The 27,834-nt window shown below is 47.5% G+C and overlaps 1 protein-coding gene across 6 annotated transcripts in view; it reads right to left on the reverse strand.

The window, feature by feature from the left end:
* Positions 1 to 242: 242 nt before the first annotated feature.
* The window catches only part of GMPR (guanosine monophosphate reductase), a 55,884-nt gene continuing 28,292 nt past the window's right edge, over positions 243 to 27,834 (reverse strand). For 4 of the 6 annotated variants that reach the window (XM_082325651.1, XM_082325652.1, XM_082325648.1 and 1 more), the window contains 2 exons: positions 22,447 to 22,606; positions 243 to 12,384 (listed from right to left, as the gene is read on the reverse strand). In XM_082325651.1, coding sequence (XP_082181777.1) covers positions 12,204 to 12,384; positions 22,447 to 22,606 — 341 coding nt within the window. In that variant the 3' untranslated portion in view covers positions 243 to 12,203. The remainder of the gene's footprint in view (positions 12,385 to 22,446; positions 22,607 to 27,834) is intronic. The other 2 variants (XR_014229636.1, XM_082325649.1) reach the window with 2 other exon arrangements.

The following is a 27,834-nucleotide window of genomic DNA, read 5'->3' on the forward strand; positions in this document are numbered from 1 at the left end:
TACTGCCCCTTTGAGATCACAGGCATCCATTGTTTGCAGTTAGGTTGCAAATCTTTGTCTTTAACTCTAGTACTGTTTTTAGTTCATGATTATGGACAACTGGTGCCACTTTTTTTAAATTTCGGTGTGACACAGGAATCCGCTGTTGAAGATGAACCTAGAATGTCTTTAAGCACTTAAAATGCTGTTCACACTTTATTGCTGAGCATCCTGGTCTAACACTCAGTACGTACTGTATCTCATTTTAATCTGCTCAGAAAGCAACAACAACAAACAAACAAACAAACGAATCTCTTCAACACTGTAACTACATGCAACTATGTAAAGTTTTCTCACAGGCGAGATGCTGAAAGTTTTAATGTGGTTTCAAAGGGATGAATGTGAATTATTGAACTAGTATGTGACAGTCATTGTCCACAAAGGACTACTTAATAGGAGGCACTTTTTAAACTTTAATGCTTGAGAAAGAGTTAAAGGCATATGCGAGCTGACAGATAATAAAAAAAAAAAAAGAGAAAGGAAAAAGGAAAGAGAAAAAAAAAATAATTGTCCAGTGTTTTTGAAAAAGATGGACTTTAAAGAATCTTGCAATTTGCACATCTTGAGTTTATCATTTGTGTGGTATTCCTGCAGTTTTTACCTAATAATGTTGTGGGTTGGGGGGGGTCTGAAAGAGCATAAACAAATGTAGCAATTACTCACTAACCTGCCTACGCTCTAGGCCATTTCATAGGGTTACGTTCCTTTCAAAGTTCATTTTTGGTCTTTCTACCATATCTGCCACACAGAACCAGGTCCTACCGGGACAGCTCTGAGAATTTTTCTTCAGACATGCCGAGAGAGTTTTCCACAAGAAACATTTCTATACGTAAGCAAGGTGTTTGTTTGTTTTGAAAACAAACCTATTGTTATTTTATTATTATTATTATTTGTTATTTTAATTGCATCGTTTTCCATTGGAAAGGCGAGATTTCAAGAGTTTAGTACAAACCAAGTAGGATGGGGGGGGATTCATGCCGTTCGGTCTTCTCTTTCCCCAGGTAGGGCCGGATCCTTTGAGGTGCTGTGCACCCAGCCTCCTGCACAAGCCTCGGGGAGGTGCAAGTATGAAGTACGTCGGGGCTGAGCGCTAAAGCCTGTTGCTGCCACTAGAAAGATCCCGTTGATTGCAGTGGGATTGCGCTTGGGCCCTACGTGAGCAAGCGTTCGTGTCGTTGTTTTTGGTTGGCGAGTTCGCATCCTTCAGGTAGTTTTGAAGAAGCTGTACTGATAGGGAGAAAAGGAAATAAAAGTCCGTCATTAGAAACACAGTAACCTAAAGTAAGCAAATTTATTTAAAATCTTGTTTTCCCTCTCCCCTAAAATACAGTGCTTTTATTTAAGAGAAGAAATGTTAACCCCAAACCCCAGCTTTGACTCTGTTACTTGTTACTTGAAATTTAGCTCACACCAGAACTAATTGTTTTTATACCATATTCTGGGGTGCACCAAAAAGTTGAAATACGTTTAAAATAGCTTGAAACTTTTCTTGAATTTCCTTGAATTTTATTAACCTCTCGGCGGGCTACCAAATAGCTGAGTGGGTTTCTTCTCACAGTCACACTGCTTAGTTAGTGCTTATTTGCTAATATTTCTGCTCAGAGAAGTTGCTTAATCTTCCATATACTCTGCTCAGGGCACTTGCAGTTTATTGTTTCTTTTTGTTTCCTGTTTTGTTTTTAAGCTTTGATGGTAAAGGAATAGAAAGAATTACAGATTTTTAGTTCACAGTCGTACCACTATTTCCGTACTTCACGCGTACTCGGGAAAAAAAAAATCTCAAGTAAAACCATACGCATACACATTTGTGGTTAATAAGGAAGCAGGGGCTATTAAACTGACTGGATCTATTCAACTAACACTAAAAAAAATAATAATAATAAAAAAATACGTTTGGAGCAATAGGAATGTATTAGTTCTGTGCTTGTATTTCAGACTGAGGAATTCTGAAATAACTGGTTCTTTCCAAACAATTGTCCCTTTCCATGCTTTGGCTTTTGTAGGATGTGCAATACTTTACGTGCCAACTTAGACTCACCCGTGCGGTGTTAGCTAGATCTCATACCCACTTCTGATTTCCCCTGATTTTGTTCTTTTTGAATAGTTTCTGTCTGTGTTCCTTTTTTTTCCCCCCCTATTAATAAGTCCCTCCCTATCCTCCCCCCCCCCCCCCCCCCCATTAAAAAAGAAAAACGTATTAAGGGTCAAGCATCCCTTGCCCCAGGAAACACCAACCCTTTTTGTATTTGACGTTAAAAAAGATCCAGGAAGAAAAAAAAAAAAAAGAAAAAAAAAAAAGATGTATTGGTGTCTGCGTGCCGTCCAGGCGGAGGGCGCCTGGACAGCACGCAGATGAGGCCTGACTCCCACCAGGGAGAGAAAAATCCCCCCTGGGACCAAGTCCTTTGCAAGGGGGGGGTTTGCCTCTCCCCCCCGGCGCCGAGCATCCCTTGCAGCGAGTCCCCGCGCCCGGGAAGTGCCATCGATCCCCGGGCGCACGAAAAAACACCGCTCGCAGGCATAGAGATGCCGAAGTGAAGCCGGTGGAGGAGGTTTAGCCGCTGCTTCTGCGCGGCGTCCGCTTTGCAATAGTAACTGACAGTAGGTTTCTTTTTCTTGTTGTCTTTTTTTTTTTTTTCTTTCTTTTGTAGCAGGCCTGTTTAGTTTACAATGAAACGCATACAATCACCAAGAAATTAGTCAGGGCAAAGAAAAATAAAACAAGAACCTCTTTATAGGGATTTCTAAAAAAAAAAAAATCTATCTATCTGTCTATCTATATATCTATATATATAAAATGACTGTTCCTTATAGTGTTTAACTTAGGCATTGTTTCAGTTTGTCTGGGCCACATCATGGGGAATTTGAGTTTGATGTCACTTACCTCGAGTCCTCTGGTCGAGACCCAAATCGGAGTCGCCGTTCACCCATTTTACCATTTCGTACCTTGCCCTTGGGCTCGCTTTCCCTCGAAGATGCAGACCTCGGGAGGGGGGGGACACAAACACACACACATACGTTCCTTTTTTATTCCTTTAATTCCTTCGTCCCGCTGTCGCTTCATTTGACCTGTCGTTCCCGTCATTTTCTCGGCGTGGGGAAGTGACATCGCTACTCTCGTTTCCCTTAAATCAAGGAACATTTAGAAACCTTTCACACCTTTTACTCAGGGATGGGGCTGGCATATGTGTGGTACACTGATGTGACCAGAAGCAGCACTTTTACTGCTCCGGAGTAGGGATGTACAATGTTACAGACAAGTTTGGATTTCCTGAATCTCATGGTTTAAACTTTGTAGAGCTCACTTAGATTGCAATACAAAAGCAGCAGGCTCAGTGCGAACTGTAGCTGTTGGTTATCGTGAAAATTCACTCTCTGCAGAGATTTATTTTACTTCAAAGTGTGTTGCCAATAGTAAAAAGGAAACGGTGAAATTCTGTTAATACTTGCAACTGCTAAAAAAAAAAAAAAAGCCTGTATCAAGGAGAGCGAATCCTCAATATTTTTAAACACTAACAGTGTTATTTCAAAGAGGGGGGCTCTTGGCGCAGCGCTCTGCATGTCCTGGGACCCAGTTCTGCAAACACTTGTACACGTGCTTATGGGAGGTCCGGGCTGGCCGGCGAAGGCTGCTGGGGAGCTTGCTGTGAAGCACGTGTATAAATCTTTGTGAAATTGAAGCTTGGTTCAGTCAGGGCCAGATCCTGACCTTAATCAGGCAGCTGGAAAAATCTTGGGGTTCGTCCAGGTTCACCAGGACGTAAGCCCCGGGCGGGCGGGGGGGATTTGGCCCGTTGAAATACTTCTGCTGTCCCAGCAACGCAACAGATGTCAAAACGGGACATGCACCTGTACAAATGGTTTCCATTTCTTCCCTCCTCATCATCACCGGTAACAGCAGAGTCCGCTCTGGGCTCTGGCCGGTGCCGATGCGAAAAGCGAAAAGCGAGGGGGGCGAACGCACCGCCAGCGTGCAGGCAGCAACTTCCCTTCCTCTGGTTTATCCAACCTTCCCCCCCCGCCCCCGCTCCTGAAATACCTAGCAAAATGAGAATTTGTTGACGAGATACGCGTACGTGCACACGCGCCCCCGGACAGAAGCGTCTGTTTGCACACGAATAAATACGTGTGGATTTTTTTTACACGTATGCCTACGTGTCCACTTGATTCCCTGTCCTGAGGACAGCCTTGCTTTGTGTCGGTAGGGAAATTCCAAACGCATTGCACACCTCTACTCCAGAGTTCAATTTCTTTTACATAGACGACCTCGCTTCAGATGTGTTACCTTTACTGATAGGATCTTTTCTTGTAGCACTATACCTTGTGGGAATATTTTTTGATGTAAACCTAATTTGAGAAGCTTATTAAAAATAGAAACTTTTTTTGAAGCACTCACATTGAGGAGTACAGGTAATGTTTTAAAAAATTGCACAAAAGAAAAATGAATGTTGGAATGATTCATTCAGTGTTTGAAAAAGAGACGGCTCTGTTTGAACAGTGAGTTTCATACCTTGTTTGTAAAAAAAAAAAAAAAGTTTTTAAATACAAAAGCAGAGAAAGGTTGAAAGTTACATGTTTTTTGTATATAGAAAATGTCATGTCTAGATGATCTGATTTGTATTGGCTTTGGCCAGGAAGAATTATTACTTAAAAGGCTCTTAAAGAACAACTGTGCTTAATTTTCTGTTCGTATTACATGGGTCCCATTTCTGGGGAATGGAGTCATGCTTCACACTGTTTATTCCTGTGCTGAAAATATACCTTGGAGCAGCAATTCTCGAGTGCAGCTACCGGGCACTTCAAAGGGTGGCTACTGTGCAAAACTAGATAGTCTCACTCTCCAGCTGGATTCTGGCTTTAAGTCTCCCCTGCCCGTGCCAAGGGAGCCCCTGGCAGCCCACCGGGCAAGGCCGGTTTTGAGGGAGGCCTCGGCCCTGCCCTTCGCGGGCCAGGCCGGGCCGGCGCGACCTGCTGAGTTCCCGCCTGAAGCCTTTCGGCCCCGTTTCCCCCCCCCGGGATGCTGTTCCACGTTTTTTCGGCACTTCCTGTTCCAGACGAAACCCAAAGAGTAGAACCCTGAGCAAGAAGTGCTTATAACAAGGGATCCTAGCCCCGCGCTAGCCGCAGAGCGATGCCCCAGGCGACCCGGCCTTCCAGCCCCTCTCGCTGCCCCCTCTGCCCCCGACCCCGCTCCCGGAGCCGCCGGGGAGCCATTAGTCACGCAGAGCACGTTTCCAGTGATGGTCTTGACCGGCGGCGAGACCGGTGTTTTTCAGAAGCCGAAAGGAGAGGATCCCGGAGCGGTTTCTGAGGAGAGGGTCCTTTTCCTGTCCAAAGATTGAGCCGGGCAGCTGGGAGCCGGCGGCGGGGCGGAGCGGGTGAAGTTTCAGGCCGCTCCCGGCGCCCTCCCCGGAGGTAACCCAAGCTTCGGCTCCCGCAGGCACGCGGGGCAGAAACACTCGCCCCGTCCAAGTGACCCCCGGGCGCTCAGAACACCGGCCCCAGTCGTGTTACAATGAAGTGCATTCAGCCAACAGGTAGTATTTATACAATAACAGTCTCTGAGGTTTCCGTAGTTTTTTTCTTGTTGTTAGCTGAAAGGACTCAAGTCTTCCACTGAGGATTTTATGGAGGCTTCATCCGAGGTTGTTTCTTTTTCGTTCGTTTCTATTTTGAGCGGTCAAAGCTCCTGTGCCCTTTCCCTCGACCACGCAGTAGGTATGCATTGGAAGTGGTGTTTGCAGCGAGCGTTAGTCACTCCTTGAAGCTGTCGTGGCTGTACTACGGGATTGCTGACGAGCAGAAACCTCAGGGCCCAGATCCTCGGCCGGCGCGGGGCCAGTGTGGGGCCGCCGGCTCCCCGGGCAGCGCCGCTCTGCCCCTTGGCGCCCGCCGGCGAGGGGATCGCGCCCTGGCGTTTGCTGTAAAAATCCAGGACCCAGGTACTCTCCCTTTGACCGCGCTCTGCAGAACTCCTGTCCCAGCCGGTCGGGTTTGGATCTGTGCAGCCGAGGGCAGAGGGGGCCGGGGCGGCTGCGGGTGGCTCGGTCGGTGCCTTCGGCCTGGCCGCCGGGCTGGCCTCTTAGCGGAGTTACGGATCTGCTGAGGCGTAGATGCGACTCTTCACGACAGTCAGCCAATGTTGAAACTCACTAATGTATGTATTTGCTCCTTTTTTTTTTTTTTTTGTTGGAATAATATATTAACTTGGTGAACACTGTTCTTTTCGCAGTGTTACAAAGCGGGGGGGAGGGGGATTTCCCAACCTTTTTCAGTTCGGGTGAGCTACTGAAAATCATTTTGTACTAGCTATGTCACTGCTCCCGGCAGCCGGCGGCGGCGCTCGGCGCGGGGCCGTGCCGGGGTAAGGTTTAGCCGTTCTACAGCAGTAGTTTAAGTTTGTTTTTTTGTTTTTTTTGTTTTTTTTTAAAAATCGTCTGGTTTTACTAATGAGGGTTGTTGCAAATCACACTTCCAGTGTAGTTCCTAGCGTAGGCCCAGTAAAAGGGATATCGCAGCTTTGTGTTGGGGAGAAATTGAGCTGACATGGCCAGTACAAAGGAGAAATAGGGAGGGAATAACGTTTTGCACCTTATTGAAAAGAGGAGAAGATTTTAAGTGCATACAGACATAGTTAAGAGCTTTTATTGTGACAGGAGAACTTTTTTCCATATGCGTGCATACTCTCTGTAATTCCAGTGTAAAATATTGTACTTGCACTAGCTTTTTTAAAACAAATATTAAAAAAAATGGAAGAATTCATATTCTATTTTCTAATGGTGGTGTGTCTATTTGTAGGATACACTCGCGTCTGTTTATTGAATTTTATGGTCCCTTTCTTTGATGGTGCTTGCAGGTTTTCTAGGTAGAAATTATTTCATTATTATAATAAAACAATGTTTGATTCAAAATTTGAACAAAATTGTTTTAAAGAAATTGTCTGTATACCAGTACAAGTTTATTGTTTCAGTATACTCGTACTAATAAAATAACAGTGCCAATTGCAAACGCGTGGTTTGTCTTTGTGCGTTACGGCTGAATGCGAGAGAGCTTTTCTAGGGAAGTAATGCGCCCAGTTTACCCCCCCCCCCCCATCGGCCGTGCATTTTAAGGCCCTCGCTTTTATTCGCCACGCCGCAGAGATGCGCACGTACCCATCTGCGGCCGCAGCACCCTCTCCAGACCATCAGAGTGAAGCTCTTCATTGCGTAACAAAACTTCCCATTGACAGCTTCCCAACGCGGCCAGCGACTGAGCCACGTGCGCCGGGGGCGTCGCGCGCGCGGGGCCCCTACAGAGGAGGGGAGGTGGTGCTCGTCACGGCCATCGCCGCAGGGCCATCGCCGCAGGGCCATCGCCGCAGGGCCGGCTGGGGCAGGAACGCATCACATGCTCACCAGCTCTTTTTGGCCGATTACGCGGAAGCACTTCACCGTTACTGCAAGCAACACCAAGGAGTTTTGAACTCTGAATTAAATGTGTGTATGAAAGCTTCAACCAGTAAACGTTGCGTCAAGTAAATGCTGGGGAGGGCTCGCTTAAACGTGGGAATGACCGCAAGCGAAGCGAAGGCTGCGGAGGGGGTCCGTGCTGCGTTTAGGGGCGCAGAGCTCTGCCAGCATCTAAGCGAGACGTGCTTCAGCCCCGCCGCCCCCCGGCAGCTCCCAGCCCGCGGGGAAGGGCCCGGCCGCCCGCCCGCTGGCTCTGGCTGCCGCAGAAAGCAAACCGCTGCTCCTGGGCCTTGGCTTTTTTGGGTTTTTCTCTCTTCTACACAAGCAAGACCAAACCTGGCGCTGGTTGCAAAAGCCCTCCTGGCTCCAGCAAAGAACTTTTGGTATAAAACTGATACCAGCAACTAAAAAGCAACATCCCCCGGGTGGAGGGGTGGGAGGCGGTGAGGGACAGACGCTGCACGTACGCTGGCAGAAAGCTGTAGCAGCAAGTCTGTTCAGGGCTCTGGAGCTCAATAGGTATAAACTAGGGAGTGCTTAGTTCAGAAAAGGCTTCAACTCAACGTGTCCGTGACTGGAAAACACCAGCCCCCTGTCCCAACACAGTGGGGCCTGGCTAATTGCCCCTGTGTTTTTTCCTCACCCCCATCCTTTCTCCCCTGCTACTGACTAGCTAAAATGAAGACACAGGCACACTGTGTATGGGAAGAGCTCCTCCAAACGTAAGCAGAAGCTCCTCCTGCCCCTGCTGACAACTCTTCAGATTTACAGGGTGGCCCCATCTCACATTCAACCCCCCATGGCCCAAGGTGAGAAGAAAGCGGCAGAGAAGAGAATGGCCAAAGCGCCTGCCCCGTGGCCGATGGGGGTGAGCCGCCCTTGGCAATAAGCGGGGTGGGGGCAGGCACGCACTCGCTGGGTGTGGGCGCTCGTTTCCCGCAGAGAAAGGAGACCCGCGTGGCTTCTTTTGCACCTGGCAGGGTGCTGGCTCAAGGCCCACTCCCCTAAGGGGCTGGCCTCACACCTGTGAAGAGGTCTACACCTGCGCTCCCCGCAGCCACCACGTAGCCACCCAGGCGCGAGCAAGGCTGCTGCTGTGCCAGGTCCTTCCTCCCCAAGGAGGGCTCAGGTAAGCCAGGCTGCGTGGGCCGGAGGCGGGCCAGCCCACCCTGCGCGACACGCTGCAGCAAGGCGACTGCAGGAGGAGGCTGGGAGCGGCGGGGGTGTTCTACATGCCCTTTTATTTCAAGAAGCCGGAGACGGACACACGCAGCAGGGATTGCTTTAATGATGTAACGCTGCCCTTTTCAGCGTGCCTGCTTGTAGCTCTTTGGTATGTGAAACTAAATAACTGCAGAGCCGGTGGGCCGAACCTCAACATTGCTGTTTGTTAGGTGCTCAACAGCAGCTGGCTGGCTGGGGGAAGCGGGCATGACCTGGGCCTACAGCGCAGGTTATCGCATTCACAGTGTTCCTCTGGAGAGGATGGGGTCGGGGTGGTGGGGTTGAAGAAGACCAGGTTATGCACAATCAATCAATCACCCAGCGCTAAGCGCTTATGAATGACACTTCCCACAGAAGGGCACCAAGGAACAGAGAACCCGGTTAAATGCGCAGGTGAGGTAGATCCACAAATGGCACGTGGCATTTATCAGTAGTTGTGGCCTCTGCTTGGACCACCCTGCCAGGCACAGCGCGCCCTCAGCTCCCTCTCTGCCCCCCGCTCCTTGCGAGAGCGGCCGTGGGCTTGAGCAGGGCACAGGACCTGGGGCGAAGTGAAGACAAGGGCAGCTACTGGAGCACAGGACGGGGTGTTAAAGGAGGGCTCGAGCTCGTCTTTTTTCTGTTTTCCAGCCTGAGAGCTGGACACGTCCAGTGTAAATGGTGAGCGTGACATAGCTGAGGTTCTCCCTGAACAAAACCCACATACAACGTTGGGTGAGATGCAGACGTGCCGCCAGGTCAGCCTTCCTGCAGCCAATTTCTCTCTCCCACTCACTTTTGAAAGAGAAAGGGAAAATGGAAGAGAACACATGCTCCTTATCAAAATGATGGTAAGAGCTGCTATTTAGAAAACCAAATCTCCTAAGTCAAAGCTTTATCAGTAACTATTCTTAGCGCCAACGTCATTCACAGCCTGGAGAATTTGGGGGACAACCTAAGATCAGCCTATCCCCATCCTTTCCCGTTAGTCACCGGGCAGCCAGAGGTATGTGTGAAAGAGGAAGGCGAGCGGGTGTAAGAGTGGCCCCAGCCCAGGCGGGCTGTCTCAGCGAGCAGCCTGCCCGGGGAGGAGGCCCCACGCTTGCTGCGCCTGTGGAGAGGCAGCCACGCCTCGTCCCCAGCGCCTGCCCGGTGGAAAAGAAACTGTTCCGAAGACATAGCATGAAGCTGCTCTCCTCGCTGTGCCTATGATCTTTTTAAAAAAATGTTTACAAATATAGATATATTTTTATATATGTGTATGTATTTCTTAAATTCCATTTAGAAATGTTGCTAAAAAAAGTAGGAAAGCGCTAGCGAGAGTAGGCGTGAGACCAGCAGACTGCTGCACTTCCCACGTATGAAGGCACGAGTGTGGAGACACACCTGCGGTCAGGCCTGCGACACGATGGTCTAACCCCGCTCCTCGCGGAGGTGTTCATTTGCCTTTGTACTCCTACCCTGCGCACCACGTAAATAAAGGAGCGGTGACCTCCTACAGCCCTACCGACGCAGAGTAGTAATACTGCCTGTGCTGTTACTAGTACTCTGGGCTTAGTGAGGGCAAGAGCAGTATTTGGCCTGCGGCAGGGTTTGTGATAAAGAAGCCTGGCATCTTCGTAACGTGATGCTTTCAGGCTGGAAGGAACGGAGACCAGATCCTTTATTCACAGGGCCTGCTTCTCTTCTGCGTTCAGGTCCCTTTGTGGTACGTGGGCAGGACAGACGGTCCTTAAAGCCAGCACAAGCGTAACCTGTGCTCACATTAAGGCCCTAATTCACCTCCAAAGGAGAAGAAGGGCTCATACCACAGTTAAGAATTATGATGTCCTACATGTTAAGTGGAAGACGTTCAGAATACCAGGCTATTTGGAAGAGATTCTGTGCTTTTTCTAATGTGCACAACCCACTTCAAAATCACCAGGGATCAGCCTGTGGCCTAGATGTGCTCCTCAGCATGGTCAATTGTACCAATCCTTGTGCGTGGCTTTTTGAGCAGTCCAGCACATGAGTTTAATTCTAGAGTTTCTCTTTGCTATTCCTCTTCCTACAGATCACTTTTTTGCTTTTCAAAGGAAGCTTGCCTCTGTCTACAGATATCTACAGGAGGGGAACGTCCGACTCTGAAGTACTGAAGTAACATCGGCTGTATTGCGATCTCAGCAGCACTTTAAAGTAAGTGGGCAAGCATTATTAATTTATTGGTGCTCACTTTTACATCATTTATCATAACGAGCTGCTGTGGTATTCATGTGGATGCAATGTGTATTTCCAAAGAAATTTCATTGTGATTTATCTATTAATTAGCGGGCCATTACACTTTATTAAAGTGTTACCCGGAGTCTTAAACATTCATTACTGCCTTTAGAGCAAATGCTTTAACTCCATCTTAGCCTACCAGTGTCTCGCAATCAGGCTATCCTGCTGAAAGCTCTCTTTTGCTTTTCATGGCGTCAAGGACTGAAGAGGAGTGGTACCAAATGACCAAAAGCGAATTTGATCCCTCTGGCCTCATTCACCTGGCCGCAGAGAAAGCACATCACAGCATTTTCATGTCTTTGCTAAATGGATATGAACAGGCAAGGGAACAGGGAGGGCTGCAGAGAAACCTCCCCTTGGTGGGGTTACTGTTGCTGAGTTTCAATGTCTTAAAAATCTGTTCACAGAGAGCAGGTAAAAGCAGGAACCCAGGTAATTCAGTAACTGCATGCACGAAAAAGCAGGCAAGCTCTGAGACATTGTCTCCTGAACTATCTCCACAGATGGGGGCAGGGGGGACAGCATGGGTTTGCTACATTCAATGCCAGCTTCTCTGAAGAGGCGAGTCCATCGAATAGGGAGATTTGAGCAAGAACGGCAATACCAGCCCTGTGAACTGAAAGAGATCGGGCATTTTTATCATCACAGTAAGAAGTCACCAGTAGCCAGGCCTCAACCACCATCCACCTCTGACATTCTGCAGGCTGGCAGCCGTGCCACAAACATCCATTCTTTTGCCAGAACAAAGATTTAAGAGAATTTGATTTTTTGATTTCTCCACACAATTCTTTGCATCTTTTTCTCTCCCCGCCTGCAGTTTCTGGAGGGTGCACTGTCAGAAGCAGTGGTAGCTGACAGGTCAGTCTTAAAAAAGGGAATGGGGGGTGTGTGTGTGTGTGTGCAGGTGTAACGGCCATGTCTGTACAAGCCAATTCCTTGGTAATTGAGGTTTCAGCAGCTATTTGTCAGAGGGGGAAAAAAACAGGTGAAGAAACGTTGATTAAAAAATAAAATAGGCACAACAATAAAAGATGAGGCCATTGCAATTAGAACCGATGGTGCTGTGTTAATAGCACGACCTTCCCCTTCCAAATCCCAGCCACAGCCCCTCCAATGGCTATGACACCGCCATTCTGAGAGAGAGGAGAGTTTGCCACTAACAAACACAACATGGAGGAGAAAGCAAAACAAACCAGCAGCCCTTCCTGCTCCTCTCCCCCACCCCTCTCTCTCCAGCCCCCCAGTCCTGGGCTAAGAGAAGACCTGGCTGTGCTGCTGGGTGACCCGGATAAATGTTGTTCTCCTGCTCAGTTCCTTGAGTTTGGCAGCTCCCACGTAGGTGCAGGTGGAGCGCAGCCCCCCGAGGATGTCCAGGATGGTGAGCTCCACGTCCCCTCTGTATGGTACCTCCACAGTTCTGCCCTCCGACGCCCTGGAGGAGAGATCGGTTATTGCATTTATGTCTAGATATAACAGTGTTTTTTCTGGAGCAATGTGGAGCTTAAGACTCTGCATGCTGCAGTTTACAACCGTTCCCCCAGCTTTCTTGCTTGTTTTCCTGTTGCTGCTTGGTGCTCTCAAGCACTGAAATGCCTCAACTCCAGTCACCACCACTACTGGGAACCTGAAGCAGACAAATCTTGTAGATGCCCCGATATCCCATGAGTGTATTTCAGATCTGCCCCTTCCTCCTCTCCACCCTCTGCCTACAAGCAAGTGAAGCTTCCAGGTTTACTGAAAGGTAAATTTGACCTTGAGAGTTGCAAGCTTTAAAGTATAAGGAACGGCCAGGCTCAGGCAACTTACAGCAGTGCTGGAGCTGGTTCTCAGCAGGCACCACTCAGCACAGCTCTGCAGAGGCTTCACAGCCCCTGGGCTCTGTCCCATGTCACTGACCAGCCGCAGATGGAAATGCTCCAGCTGCCTCCCACCAGCCTGGTTCTCCAGAGCCCACAGAGATGGAGTGGGAAACCTGTTACAGAAACCCGCTGCAGAGCTGCCCCTGAAGCTAAAAGGTGAGCTAGCACAGCTCAGAGCCAGGCAAAAAGGCCAGAAAAAACAGCACTGCTGTGAATACTGTCCAGTACAGCCGCATGCCAGCACAGACTGCACTGTTCCCAAAAGCACATCTGAAGATCTGGAAGAATCCAGGCAAATAACCTTCACTCCTTGCCCTTCAGCTTCCTCCAGCCTCATGCTCAGCAGTCCCTCCTGCAGCGGCGTTCCCCAGTCACCAGCTGATCTCACTAGGCTTGACAGCAAGCTTGTTCCGCACAGCACGCTAGCTCCTTTCGACAGGTAGGCCTTGGGAAGGGGGGGATCTAAGAAGAATGCGGAGGGGAGAGGGGATTGCTCTCCTTCTCCCCTACAAAATGGAAGCAGAAATCGGGGCAGGGATCTGTCATTGTTGTAAATGTGGCTTTATTTACTTATCCCTTAAACAAGTTGTCTAGGGGATAGTGCAAGAAAGAAAGGGCATGCCTGTTTGGAGGCTCCATTTGCAAATCATTAACAACAGCAACAGCAGCTATGTGGAGGTACTTCAGTGTGAGCCTGGCTATATTTCATTCTGTTAGTTTAAATGTGAGGTCAGAGCCCTAGGGAGACAATAAAGGAGAAGTGTTAATATGCCATGTGAATAAGGAACCATGATTAATCTCCCTACAGCTGATGAGTAATTGACTCTTTCTCGAAACTCTTAAATAAACACTGTAATAAGCGGCCAATGGAAAATGTATGTACCACCGCCATGTAGCAGTCTGCACGGGGCTCAGTGGTCTGTTGCAGGGCCTGCGCTGCTGGCAGTGCTTTTATTTTCAGCTCCAGTACCAGCAGAAAGAGAAAGCCTGGCCCACAAAACAACACAAAAGTAGTCATGCTACCATTCTGCAGCTTGGTTTTCAGCCATGCCCACCTACTCCAGTCAAAGTTGGGACGTTTAGCTCGGCCTCCAGGGAGCCTCCTGTGAGATTTTTGAGAGACACTGTCTGTCTGGGATTTGGAGAAACCAGTGCAAATTTCACCTACCAGATCCTGCCATCAGAAGAACTCTGCATGTTGTACTGGGCAAGCAATGCAGGGTTTACTGCATTCATGCATGACTGCCCAGTCCATTCACGCATGAGAGTCCAATTAATTTATGTATGAATGCCCCATCAGTTCAAACATGAGTGCCCTGTTAATTCATGCTTGAGCCTCATGTGGGGCATAAGTTGCAGAGTTTTTGATAGCAGAGAGCTGACTGCAAACAAAGGCAGCCCCAGTTACAGTGGTTCAACAGCCCAGCAGAGATGGGACCATTGCTCCTCAGAGCGTGAACACTTGGCAGTCCTTTTTTCAGAGCAAAATTACAAAAATGTGAGACATACAGCTGCTGCCCCTGGGAGATGCCCCTGCAGTGGCTACAGTGGTGTTAGGAAGCTGGAGCTTGTGGGATGCCACTTTTGGCTTTGGAGACCAAAACCTACAAAAGTGGCGACTGCCTAATGTCACAGCCCCAAAGCTCTGACGGCAAGACTGTTGGCACTGCTCCTCTAGTATCAGCTGATAAGCTGGTGGGATGTCCTGTTGATGAAGGAGTAACCTAACCTATAGAAACCATACTGGGGGAAGCATGCTGGAAGAGAGGTGTGGGATTAGCTCCACAGAAAATGCCGAGTTCAGTTTTATGTTCATCCTTGGAAAAAAGTGTCAAAAAGGCCTGAAAATTCTACATGCTCCCACCCTGCATGCTGGGAATAACGGGTGTTCCAGAAGGAAAAGAAGGAGTATAGGATGGAAGTGGGACAGAAATCTAGAGCTGTGAGTTAAGCAACTGCAAAGGCAGCAAAAAAGTCAGAGCTCAGTTAATGTTGTTACAGCTGTGGAGCAAGCCCCAAGACAGCAAAGCTGTTTGGTGTGTCATCTGACTCCCCAAATGGGGACATGCCCATGCTGCTGCACGTGAACACTGTTCACTGCCACCCATTTTGGATGTAAATGAAGCCCTACAGCTACTGAACTCATGACCCTATTGGTACCTTCAACAGTGATGGTAATTTTTGCTTGGACGATCTGAATCATATGCTTTTATGCTAAAGCACAGTGAATAACTTGAGCTGCCATTATGTTCTTGGTTGGTTGTTTTGAAGGGACAAGTCCTAAAATTTATAGCAAGTATTCTGATTATGATGATGTTAACCCTGAGAGAGGTCCATAGGGGCGAGGGGTGGAGTTTGCAATGGGTATATATTCAAATTGTTGGGGCTTTCTTGGTTATGTATTTTGCAGAAACAAAGCGTGACATTTGTAATAAGCACGTGCTCAGACTGTTGTACTATTAACCTCCGTAGTCTTGTCCACAGGGATGAGGGGGTGAAGTTTGTGATGAGGGATAACATTAACCCCAATACTCCAGTCCCCAGGGGAGAGGGGTAGAGTTTGTAATGGGTAACAGGTTGCCCAGACCGTGCTGATGAGTCCCGTCATCTGGTTCCTAGGGGAGAGCGGGTGGAATTTTACTAAGTGTATGCACACGTTGTTGCACTATTAACTGCTGTATCATCTGGTCCAGGGGTGGGGTCTGTGACAGGTATATAACCAAACTGTGATGTTAACCCTTGTAACGCGGAGGAGTGGCATTTTAGTAAGTGTACTGTTACAGTATTAATCCCTACTGTCTGGTCCAAAGGGAGGAAGAAAGAGTGGAGTTTATAACTGAAGTACATTAAGATTGTGATGATGCTGAAAAGAGTTCATAATGGATTAACGTTCCAAGAGTTCTTCCGTATGTGCCTTGCGGAGGTGAGGAGTGCCATACAGGCCATAAATTGTTGGGCTTGCTGTGTTCTTGTGTGAGTGCCAAATTAGTTCTTGCATGAGCACTGAATAAATTCGTGCATGAGTGCCCAATTAATTTATGCATGAATGCCCAATTCATTTTTGCATTAGCATGCAATTCGTTCATGCATGCATGCCCAAATAATTTATGCCCAAGCACCCTGTTAGTGCATGCATGAGTGCCCAACTTAACGCATGAGCACCCACCTAATTTACATAGGAGCACCCAATTGTTACACATATGGGTGCTGTGCTGGGCATATATGGTAGAGTTTTTGGGTAGCAAGCGCTGCTGGCGTGACCTGCGTGGGAGGAGGCCATGATCCACTTCATGCCAGTCACAGAGAAAGTTCCACCTGGCTCTAAAAACGGTGTGAGCCACTAGGACTTCAGCCAGCCGGGGAGCACATAACGCCCCTGCTCAAGTGTATTTAAGGAACAGCAGCAGCCACTGGGAGAGGAGACACACCTGGACACGCCCGAGGAGACACGTAGCTGGAGAGGGACTCTCGAAAGGAGGTGCTCTGTGTCAAAGGTGTGCACTCCCAAAGGGACTGTTGTCCCTGGGTGACCCATGCCAAAGCAGGGACACCCGCAAAGGGACTATGGCCTGTGGGCGACCCACGATGGAGCAGGCACAGGAAGGAGGAGCGGCAGACAGAAACCACTACACACATGACCACAATGTCCTGTGCCACCCCTTTCTTCACTGAAGGAACTGGGACAGGCTGAGTGTGACCTGTGGTGAAAGTAAGGAGAGCTAAGAGATGGAGAGGCAAAGAGAAGTGTCTGGCTTAAGTGGGGTCTGGAAAAGGGGGAGGAAAGATATGTCTTTGTTTAATTACTCAACAGGGATTAGAAGTTTGTGTTAGTTGGCAATAAATGAAACTAAGTAAAAAAATCCCCAAGTCGAGACTGTTTTGCCAGCAACAAATGCCTGCGCACAGGCCACGCATGGATTGCAAGGGGGTGTCGCAAAAGCTGGCACACTTGGCAGAGGGCTGCACAAGCAAGTCAGCAGGAACTGCTGAGGGATTTGCAGCTCTGACATCTCTCCTGGAGTTATGACCCGAAACTAACCCCTTCTCAGAAAAGAAAGGTAAAGTCAGAGCAATTGGGACTTCCAACAGCTGGGAAAGGTGTGCTCAGATGCTCTCAGCAGAGACTCTGTCTCTCGCTAGCCACTGAATGGTGGATAGAAGGGGACAACTATTTGCTTTAGACTTTTTGCACAGGGTCCAATCTGCGGTGCGCCCCATAACTCCCGGCCAGCTCAAGCCTGCTGCTGGCATGGAGGGATGGGCACGGTGGGTGGGAATCCTGGCAGGGTGGATGGGGTGAAGCGCATGTGATGGTGCTCTTTCAGCCCAGCAAAACATGAGTTGGGATAAAGGGGTCAGGCTGCCCTGGCATGAGGCAACCTTACGAGCGGAGCATTTAAGAAATGGCAGGAACTGGAGGCAGGTCTTCCAGGCTATCATTTGGGATACAGAAAAAGACAGTAAGTAGCAGCCAGCTGCTGGTGCTATGCTGTCTCTGTGGCCCAAATTCCACCCTACAGTTAGTATAAAGTGCCAAAACCCAGCTTAGTAGCAGCTGTGAATTACTGAGTGACCACAGTAGAACCGCAGCATCCACACAAAACCTGGGAAATCGCAAAAGGGTTAACAAAAGCAAACTGGCTCTAACTGAACAATACTGTGAACCCTGTTACTGCTTGCCTTCCCATAAAAGAAAATAATTGCCTTTCAGAAATTCCCAGCTCTGGTCCATGTTCCTTGTGGAAGGAGGTAAAAAGGTAAAAATAAACCAATATATAAATGACATAAAAGTAATGAAACCAGGTACACAGATTTCATACAAAATTAAATGGGATCGACTTGACATATTCATTACAAAAACAATTACTCTCATGACTTTATTCCCTGCTACAGCCATCTCATCTTGCCTGTCAATTTTAATTTAACTGTTTGCTGGAGGCTCAGGTTCTCCAGCCAAAATGTGTAATTTTGAGAAGATGAAGTTAAGTGACAAGTAGTCTTGTCTGCAGGGGGCTGAGCACACTGAGCTCCTCACTGCTTGAATAAAACATTGTGAGTGCTCAGGCTCTTTTAAAGACAAAACAGCTTATTGGGGTCACTGATACAGACTTACAGCTGGGCTTTTTAAATGCATCTAAAGAAGCCCCACTGACTTGATCCGTTTGGGGTATACAGCATTTAAAATGCTGAGTTAGAACCCTTTTGGTTCAAGTTTGCCATAAGCTAAACTAGCAAGTGACTAAACTTCCTGTAACTTTTCCTACAAGAGTAATTCAAAGCAAAGCCTGGCCCTGTTTCCAATCGTCCCTTCAATGCCCAGCACATTTACAGTGCTGGATAACTAAACGGTTGCTATTTTTAAACCACAGTGACACCCATCATGCTGGGACAGGCCAAGCAAGACCAAGACCAAGGCTGGTATGGATAGCCAGCTCTTGAGTTCTGGCTGCAACGTGAACAAGGTGAGAATCGGCTCCTTCACAGTTAACAGCTAAGTCTTAACAGATTTAATGTTTGGAGCTGTTGTAGGTAGCAGTAGACTGGAGACTCCTATGTTACCTATTAGTGGCACAAAAAAGCAGTATCTCAACAGGGACTAAAAATTTCAGATTGTGCTTCTGCTCCCTTGTTGCTGAGGTGGTTTCAGAACTTGATCCCCAGGGGACTCTAAAATCAGGATGCAAATCAAAATACAGCTATGGACCAAGCAGAATTTGTGTAGCATTGCCCATAATGAACTGAGAGGCTCTATCTAGACTGAGCCAAATACACCGCCTTTCTGTACATTCTTTACTCCTACAAGACATAATACTTGCATTTTATTTCATTTTTAAGGGGGACCAGTGTCAATTAACTCTCCTGCTGGCGATAAATTTTGTTGCCGGATCACACGTGCACCTAACCAGGCGGAGCAGAATCTAACCGCTTAGTCCTTTGGCCTACTGGTACAGCAAGCTTGTTCACACTTTTCCTGCAACTGTCACCAGCTCTGTGGGGGCCAGGCCCTAAATGACTATGCTGCACTGAGGTCCATGCAGCATGCTTGGGCTGCTCTGTGATCTCTCAGGGAGCTGCCATTAACTACATGCCTGACCAGCATCAGGCCTTTCCCACAATCCAACTGATGCAAGCACAGGGTAGCAAAGGACAGTAAGTTAGCGTAGTTCAGATAAAGGTTGCCAGCACCTCTGTGTAACTGGCAGCTGCCACTTTTAAATGATGAGGTAATTACTAGTGCTGACTCAGACCATTTGTTCAGAGGCTTTGATGATAAGCAGATTCAATGAGGGACAAAAAAAGCCCCAAAACTGTACACTGCATCTGGGAACTGGCATATGAACCCAGAGTGAATCAACGCTCAGAGGTATGCAGCACAACCTTCTGATGCATCATTTCAGCTTGTCTCAGACGCAGGTAGACTCTTGTGCAGCCCTTTCTTCTGCAAATAAAACAGTTGTGCTTGAAAGCAAAAGCACGCTGAACCTGCAGTGCCAGAAGAGCCTTGCAGGTCAACCAGGTGAAAAGCCAGCCACATGTGTCGCTCCCCTAAGCAATCCACTGGCTGTCCTCAGTGTAGCCAGATATCCTGCAGACAGCGATGCTTTTAACTGGTACAGATGCAGCCCCATCTGAGATTAAAAACAAATCCCTTGCACATTGCTCACTAGCTTCTGATCTGAGCCCCAGAAAGAGGTACACAGGCTCAGGTAAAGTAGGAAGGGTACAGTCCACTCAAGAAAGACATATACGTCCCCCTCAGGCAGAAGGCAAAGGTATCCTTGTCCCCTTCTCATCCTATTAGATGCAGAAAAATCCTGGCTTTAAAGATCTGCCAGGATATACATGTTCTCCTAAACTACAGTATTCACTGTACATTTTTGCTTGTTAAGAAATATCTTTTTTTTTTTTCCTGCAAAAACAAATGCCCTTGGAACTTGCCAGAACTCATCACAACCTTTTTTGCCCTTGAAAAACTCTTTACTATCATCTGTCATCCCCATGTCCAACTGATTTTCTTCTTTTCAGAAGTCTTCCTCAGACAGTAGTACTGAACCAGGCTGTGTCTAGAAGGCACAGACTATCAGATAAGCACAGTGTCCACAAGCTTTCTGTTTCCCCATTTTCACATAGGCTTCTCTTTTAATGAGCCTGGGTTTTCTGCCAGACCAGGAAAGCTAATGATTTCTTTTGTCTCCAGGTCTCTCCTGCACAATGTCTACCACTAGCCTTCCTCAATCTCCATTATTATTGCAGTCTAGGAGCTCATAATAATTTAGTATCTTCATCAATGACACAGACAGTGGGATCAAGTGCACCCTCAGCAAGTTTGCACACGACGGCAAGCTGAGTGGTGCAGTTGACGCACCTGAGGGACGGGATGCGATCCAGAGGGACCTGGACAAGCTTGAGAAGTGGGCCCGTGTGAACCTCAGGAGGTTCAACAAGGCCAAGTGCAAGGTTTTGCACCTGGGTCGGGGCAACCCCTTGTACCAATACAGGCTGGGGGATGAAGGGATTGAAACAAAGTAAACATTATTGCGGAGAAGGACTTGGGGGTACTGATGGATGAAAAGCTGGACACGAGCCGGCAATGCATGCTCACAGCCCAGAAAGCCAACCGTATCCTGGGCTGCATCAAAAGAAGCGTGGCCAGCAAGTTGAGAGAGGTGATTCTGCCCCTCTGCCCCACGCTGGTGAGACCCCACCTGGAGTACTGTGTCCAGCTCTGGGGTCCTCAGCACAGGAAGGACATGGACCTGTTGGAGCGGGTCCAGAGGAGGGCCACAAAGATGATCAGAGGGATGGAGCACCTCTCCTGTGAGGAAAGGCTGAGAGAGTTGGGGTTGTTCAGCCTGGAGAAGAGAAGGCTGCAGGGAGACCTTACTGCAGCCTTTCAGTACTTAAAGGGGGCTTATAAGAAAGATGGGGACAGACTTTTTAGCAGGACCTGTTGCGATAGGACAAGTGGTAATGGTTTTAAACTAAAAGCCTAGATACAAGGAAGAATGTTTTTACAATGAGGGTGGTGAAACACTGGACCAGGTTGCCCAGAGAGGTGGTAGATGCCCCATCCCTGGAAATATTCAAGGTCAGGTTGGCCAGGGCTCTGAGCAACCTGATCTAGTTGAAGATGTCCCTGCTCATTGCAGGGGGGGATGGACTAGATGACCTTTAAAGGTCCCTTCCAACCCAAACTATTCTACAATTCTATGATTCTATGATTTAGGCCAAAGGAGACAGGTGTAAATGCTCTGTAGTAGGCTGTCTCTTTGTAAAGTGCTAGGTGAACTAGTGCACATTTTTATGGTGCATTTTAACTCTTCAGAAGTGGCAGACAAAAACCACCACAAGAGCCAATGTCTGGGTGGAGGACAGGAGGTGGGATCAAAGATGCTTTCTATCTAGTGTGATGTCTGGGATTGTTGTGGTCCTATCAGCATGTCTGTGTCAAAGCGTGAATTCCGTTTTGTTTTGTGGATCCCATTCTGCTTTACAATCTGCACTGTCACCTTCACAGTGCTGCAACTCTTACCCGTGGTAGCACCTGGACACACTGGGAAAAACCCACATGCTGGAGTGGTTGTACCAGACGAGGCCAACAAATCCCATCAATCCTGGATGTCTGGAACAGTAGGTAAGGTCACTGGCTCTGAGACTCTTATGAACAGCAGTTTACCAGATGGGACCAGAGCCTGAATCTACCCCAGCAGAGGAGAAGAATCAAAGGGACCCCTTAATAAACCAGTGTATACTGTAGGACAGGAAACATTCTCTAATGAAGTATGCAAGAAGCACGTTGTCTAAGGGCAGTGACTATACCTGCCACTCATAAGAGTAAAGACACAGAGGTTTTCTGGAGTCATCTGCTTTTTCAAAAAGTCAAAATTCTCAGCAATTTCTGGAATACAATAGCAATGGAAAAGAGATTCCTTTGCAAAGCCTGTCTTCCTTTCCTCTCCCCTGAGGATTTTAGCTCAAAATCCAAGCTCTCGCATGCTGCATGATTTGGGGCTACTCTGCTGCTTTGTTATCCAAAAAGGGGTGGGAAACCTGTACAGCAGGATTCTGCTGCCTAAGATGACTGCTCAGCAAATGCAGGATGGAGCCCTGGGGCTACAGTCTCCCTGTGACTGAGAGTGCTTTGGAAGTCCTGGGCCCTCATTAGTGTTACAGCTGTAACTCAGTACTATACCAGGGACACCGCGGCTGAACTTCGCCAATTCACCAGGCACCCACTTTCTGCAAACACAAGGGAGCATGTAGGCCAGCCGGGAACCCATACACCAACAGGACACCCAACCTGGACAAGCAGAGGGCCAGAAACTGCAGCTGGCATGCCATGTTCCAGCATTTAATTCATACACATCCCAAGAGACCCATAAGTCAGAACAGTGCCTAATGACTTCCCAGACCACGCAGTGCTGCAGTGACAGCTAGCCACCCCCAGCTCCTTCTCCCTGTCTCCCCCTTGATGTCATCCCTCCCTCAGATCTGCTGCCGTAAGTGTTGGTAACAGCTTCCTAAATGGGAATAGAGGCAGGGGCCTGTTTCCAACAGATGTCTTTTGCACAATTCCACTCCAGAAGTTACTGGATGGCTGGTTCACTGCAATTGCTCCTGTGTGAAATTCGTACCTGTATTCAGCAACCCCTCCTGCATGCTTCTTCATGGCTGTATCAGAGCTCATTCCATAGAAGAGTTTCACCTTTTTGCCATTCTTTTCCATAATCTCTCCAGCACACTGGTCATGGCCTGCAAACATTCCTCCAAGCATGACAAAATCAGCACCGGCTCCTGTGATCAGCAAAGCGACATGTAAGAAAGCACAGAAGGGAGAAGACGGTGAAAGACAAAGCAAGAACACAGTGGCCTCCAAAAACAATAGCCAGCCCTAAACAGAGAGTTTGGTACAGAGAGTCCCTTCGTGTAACAGACACAGCAAACTTGGAAAAAATGCTTTACTGAAGAACTGACACATGCTGAATTGTATTTCTCTGGTATTTTAAATGGAAAGACTTCTTTTCTGTTGTGATGACAAAGATATATTCTACTCCACCCCACACTCTTTATTTTCAAATTCAGTTTTAACCCATTACTTCATAATGGTATCTGAGCACAGTTCCTTATTAGCTATATTGTGACTGCAGTACTCAGAAGCCCTAATCACAGGGCTGGGACCTGTTGAGCTCAATGCTGTACAGAGAAGAGGACAGCTCCTACGTCAAGACCTCTCTAGGCTACAAGCTGTGAGTGGGAATGTACCCTGAAGGAAGGAATACTCATCAATGTAAGGTACTACTCCCAAGATTGACATAAAACGAGCAGATTTTTTAATGAAATGATGGATTTTTCAAGTCCATCGGCCATATGTGTTCAGTGTAGGTCGGGGTGATCCCTTGTCAAAGAGATCTGGATGGGCCTGCATTTGGTTCCTATTGTTTAGAAACTCTGGGCCAAGGACCACCACCCCTGGGTTCTGTGGTTCTCAGCATGCACCACAAAGGGGGTCTAACCCATAGCTACAATTGCTAAATATGTTCCAGATACTGAGTAACAACACTGAATACTCAGTCATGCCTGTTCAGTCTGTCCATCTCCCCTGGCTTTGCAAATCATGAAATCAATTCCACTGGGAGTAAGATCAGGAAAAAGGTTTTTGGAATCACTCTTGATTTTCTACTGTGATTTCCAATATTTCCAGCTGGGCTGGAACTATTCCACCAGCAGCTCCTCCTGTGATATTTTGGCATAACTAGTCTTGCTTGGAAAAGTTTGGCTTTTACTCTTTTATGAGCCTGTGGTGACCCATCCCTGAAACAAAGCATTTTCCTGTTCAGACTCTCTGCTGCTTCAGTGTGTATGTGTCAGAACAGGCCTCCCCTCTGCCCAACTTCTTCCCAGAACTGGCAAAAGAACAGGGCTATAAACCTCACTTCGTAGAAAGCAGATGAGCCTGAACTAACCCCACCCTGTTATGAACATGACCGAACTCTGGGGAGATCCCAGGCTAGGTAAGTCTGGCATTAGGATTTGCTGTGATCTCTGTCTCTATCCGAACAATAGCACAGGACCTTGAAATCTGAAAAGTAAGTAAGTGACATCGTTATCAAATCTGCTCAGCTTCTGCCATCTGTTTAAAAGCTCTGCAGACAAACCTGAATTCGAGAATATTTTGATCTTAGAATACATGACAACTGTGGAGTATGCACTGATTTATAAATGCCAGTTGCCTCCCTCCAGCCCTTTGCCAAAGAGCAGGCCGAGCAGCAACGGCTGGGAGCAGAGCACCCAGCTGCTCTGCTGACCTCACCTCCCTTTGCCTGGTTGTTGTTTGAAAGGAACAGTATGTCCGTGGTAAAGCGATATTAAAAATGAGGCTTGTGCAAAACTGCTGAGCACACTGCAAGCAATATTTACAACCAGGCACCCATTCAGGTGTCCTGTCATGCCAGCTACCTGGCAGGTATTTCCTGAGCTCTCTTGTTTCAGATGGCTTAGTTTTAAAGCCTCAGTTTGACTCATGTCTGATACTACTATTAACCTGTCAAAACCGAAGGGAACACTCATCCTTTAAGACATTTTCCATTACTGGCGGGGAGCTCCTGTTGTTACCTGGCACAATCTTGCTCCACCTTTGCAAAAAATAAGTACCCTGGGAAATCTAGTTGATGTCTTCTTTATGGGTAGAAGAAAACAACACGAGGAAGGAGGGATGGATTTGGGGTCAAGGTTTCAAAGAGGGAATTTAAACAAGTCAAAGGCCTGCCAAAGGACACTCTCAACTCTTTGCCTTGTCAATACTATCCCCTGATCCCCATTCTAGTCCTGTCTCTGGTTGTGGGTCTGACAGCCTCTGAATCATTAATGCAAAACAGTCACATGAAATCTACACTTCAGAATCACAGAATTTTGGTTCCTGTGAGCTTAAGTATCTATTTATTATTTTTCTTTTGACTGCATATTTTGGGAGGAAAGCAAATACCTTTCAATTACAGGATTGAAACTCATCCAACTTGAGTAACTTTTGCAAACTCCAATGTAATTCATCAAGCTCTTCCAAAAGAGAGGAGCTATGTTACAGCAGACACAGCACGTCCGAACACTGGAATGACACGTGCTTACTACCCTGCAGCTCCAGGAATGACAAGTCCATATTAAATATATTTTTTTCAATGCTCTCCAGAACTTTCCACCCCACTTCAGTGTTGCAAAGATGTCTGAAAGTTTCAAGTCTGTTCCACTACTTTTCCACCGGTTAACATCCAATCAGGAGGCTGTAGTTTTTAGCGTGGTCTTTCTTTACCTATGCATGGTTTTTTGTATGACCAGAAGCATTGGTGATGTTTGCAACACCCAGCTGCAGTCTTTCATTTTCAAGTACAGATAGACAGTGTGCGATTATTTTAGGTTGTGGAGGACTGGGAACACCTGGCAACAACCCCCTAGGTAATACAGAATGTGATGGGGTACGTTGCATACAAGCATCCCAGTAGCTCACCCAGAGTTTGGTAGACTTATCCTGTTTCTTCACAATGCCACTTCAATGCACTGACTTCCCCCTTAAGGCCTACACGATATCTGGGCTGATTTTGCTCATGCACATTTCACAGCGCCTTCTCTTTCAAGCAGTCACAGAATATGTGTGCTGCCACCAGCCCAATCTTGCAGCACTCACACAGTTCTGCTGGATCTGGATGGAGTCCCTCAGATGTCTTTTGTATGCCTGATAATACAAGTTACTGATAACCAGCTTGGCTCTGCAGAAATTCAGCTGGAGTCAGCCTGGATTTGTAGCCTGGGCAGCCCTCCAGGCAGATGCAGCGTAAGTTTGCCTGGACCACAGCTGGCCCTGGAATCAACATTCACCTGGGCTCCAGCTGAGCCAGCGAGCCTTTGCCAATAGTAGGTATACACACACAGCTACTGAAAACAGGAAAAAAAAAAGCCAGTATGATCTGTCAGGTATATTTTGGAACCAGTATATGTCCCCAGTTGACTTTTCCACATGACTTTTCCTTCCTTTTCCTTCCCTGCTCCTGTATCTCTTCTCACCACTGCTGTAACGAACAGCAGTATTGTGTTAAAGATGCTGGCGTAGGATTCAAAAGGCACATTCTGTTCCTGGCTGTGTCACAAAAATATATGTGACCTCAAGCAACTGAACTTAGTATTTCTGTGCTTTGACTTCTCATCTTTAAAAAAGGAGACAGTAGTACCTCCCTGGGGCATTCTGAGAAATGTGTTCATGTTATCAGCCTTTCCAAGGCTGCAGTTATGCGAACCATCTGAGAGCCCAACACAAAGTTCTTTCATGCTCTCTCTCATTCCTGCATCAAAACACCTCTTTTCTTCCCAATCAACCTACATCTTTTCCATTGTCATCTGCAATAGCCAGATGGCAGTAACATCTTCAGTTTACCAAATCCATGCCAGATTCCCCTCCAGCAGCTCCAGAATTCCAGCAGTCTCTCCCAAAGTATCTGTCACTCCTGGCATTTTTGTCCCCCACCTTCAGTGCTTCTCTGTTCCTTGCCTTTTCAAATAGGCTTCTACCTTGTGTCCCCTCTGACAAAATGTCCAATTGGCCTCTGACTGCTGACACCAGTCAATGGTGTCACCTTCCACTTGTAAAGCTTCTCAGCGTCTTCTTCATGGTTCTTCACAATTCTTCACTTGCACTCAATCCGCTCTACTCCTCCTGTTCCCATGAAATTGCCTCCTCCAGTCACATCTTTAGCCATTTGTCAATCTAATCTTCACATCTGGGACTCCCTCATGCTTTTTATGATTCAAATGGCTGCTTTGTCACTGCTTTATAATGAACACCTCAACATCCTTTTCATGAAGACTTTACAATGATCTACCAAAAAGAGATAGTATAATCACTTTAACCAAAAGTCCTCTTTGGGTCTCTTGTCCATGCTTTGTCCGGGCCTCCATCCCCAGGTGAAATTGTACATATGTGTTTTATCACCTTGTCTCTGCTACCCAATGTATTTACGTAATAGACCCCCCCCCACCCTCCCCGAGGCTCTCAGCAAGCACAGAGGTCTGTGCTAGCCAATTCAGCATCAGTATCAAGGCTTTGGCTTGTAAATGCTGTGCGTGGAGGCTATCATCTTCTACGTGGCTCACATAGCCAATCATCACCTCAACAGCATTCAATAAACACTGATAGCAATAACGTTATCTAGAAGCTTATTTTGCCACCCACCTTTGGCAAATGCACACCTGGGTCCAGCTAGTCAGATGTCCACAGTGTGTCTACTTCAATTATACATAACCAGATATGGTAAATTTATTGCCTCAGGGTAATCTCTATCAGTTTCAGCCCTGTACCTGCGACACACAGGTCAGACTGATCTGTCTGGCCTACAGTCAGAGCAGAACTACTGCCTGTAAAATCTTAGCTTTCTGATGGTCATCTGCCCCAGGGACAACCAGTGGTAGCCTTCAAACACTGTGAATCTTCCCTGAAAGGGTAGTCAAGCACTGGAACAGGCTGCCCAGGGAAGTGGTTGAGTCCCCATCCCTGGAGTTATTTAAAAGACAGGTAGATGTAATGCTTCAGGACATGGTTTAGTGGTGGACTTGGCAGTGCTAGGTTAACGGTTGGCCTTGATGTCATCTTAAAGGTCTTTTCCAGTGATTCTATGATTCTATTCTATGATTCTATGACTCTATGAATCCCAGCACCTCCTGACAACCAGCAAGGCCAGAATCTGCCCTTTCACAGGTTTCAAGCAAGTTTCTGTTCAGTTAGCCCAAAGAGACTACAAGGACCCTTCAGACTTGCTATAAACATCACAAAGGAAAACATTTTAAACACTTTGAAGTTGCTTCCTGTTGTTCTAACTTCTGGAAATGCTCTTGTTGAAGGAAGACCTTTTCCACAGGCCAGGTTTCTGTGCAGGCAGCTGGGAACACAGCGAGGCCACAATCTTCGTTCACAAGCTCCCAACGACAACAATGCCAGCAAGAACCGGTCAAGCTGCGGAGCCAGAGAAAGTCAGGCAGAACAA

Source organism: Platalea leucorodia (genome assembly GCF_965183815.1).
Source record: "Platalea leucorodia genome assembly, chromosome: 1".
NCBI lineage: Eukaryota > Metazoa > Chordata > Aves > Pelecaniformes > Threskiornithidae > Platalea > Platalea leucorodia.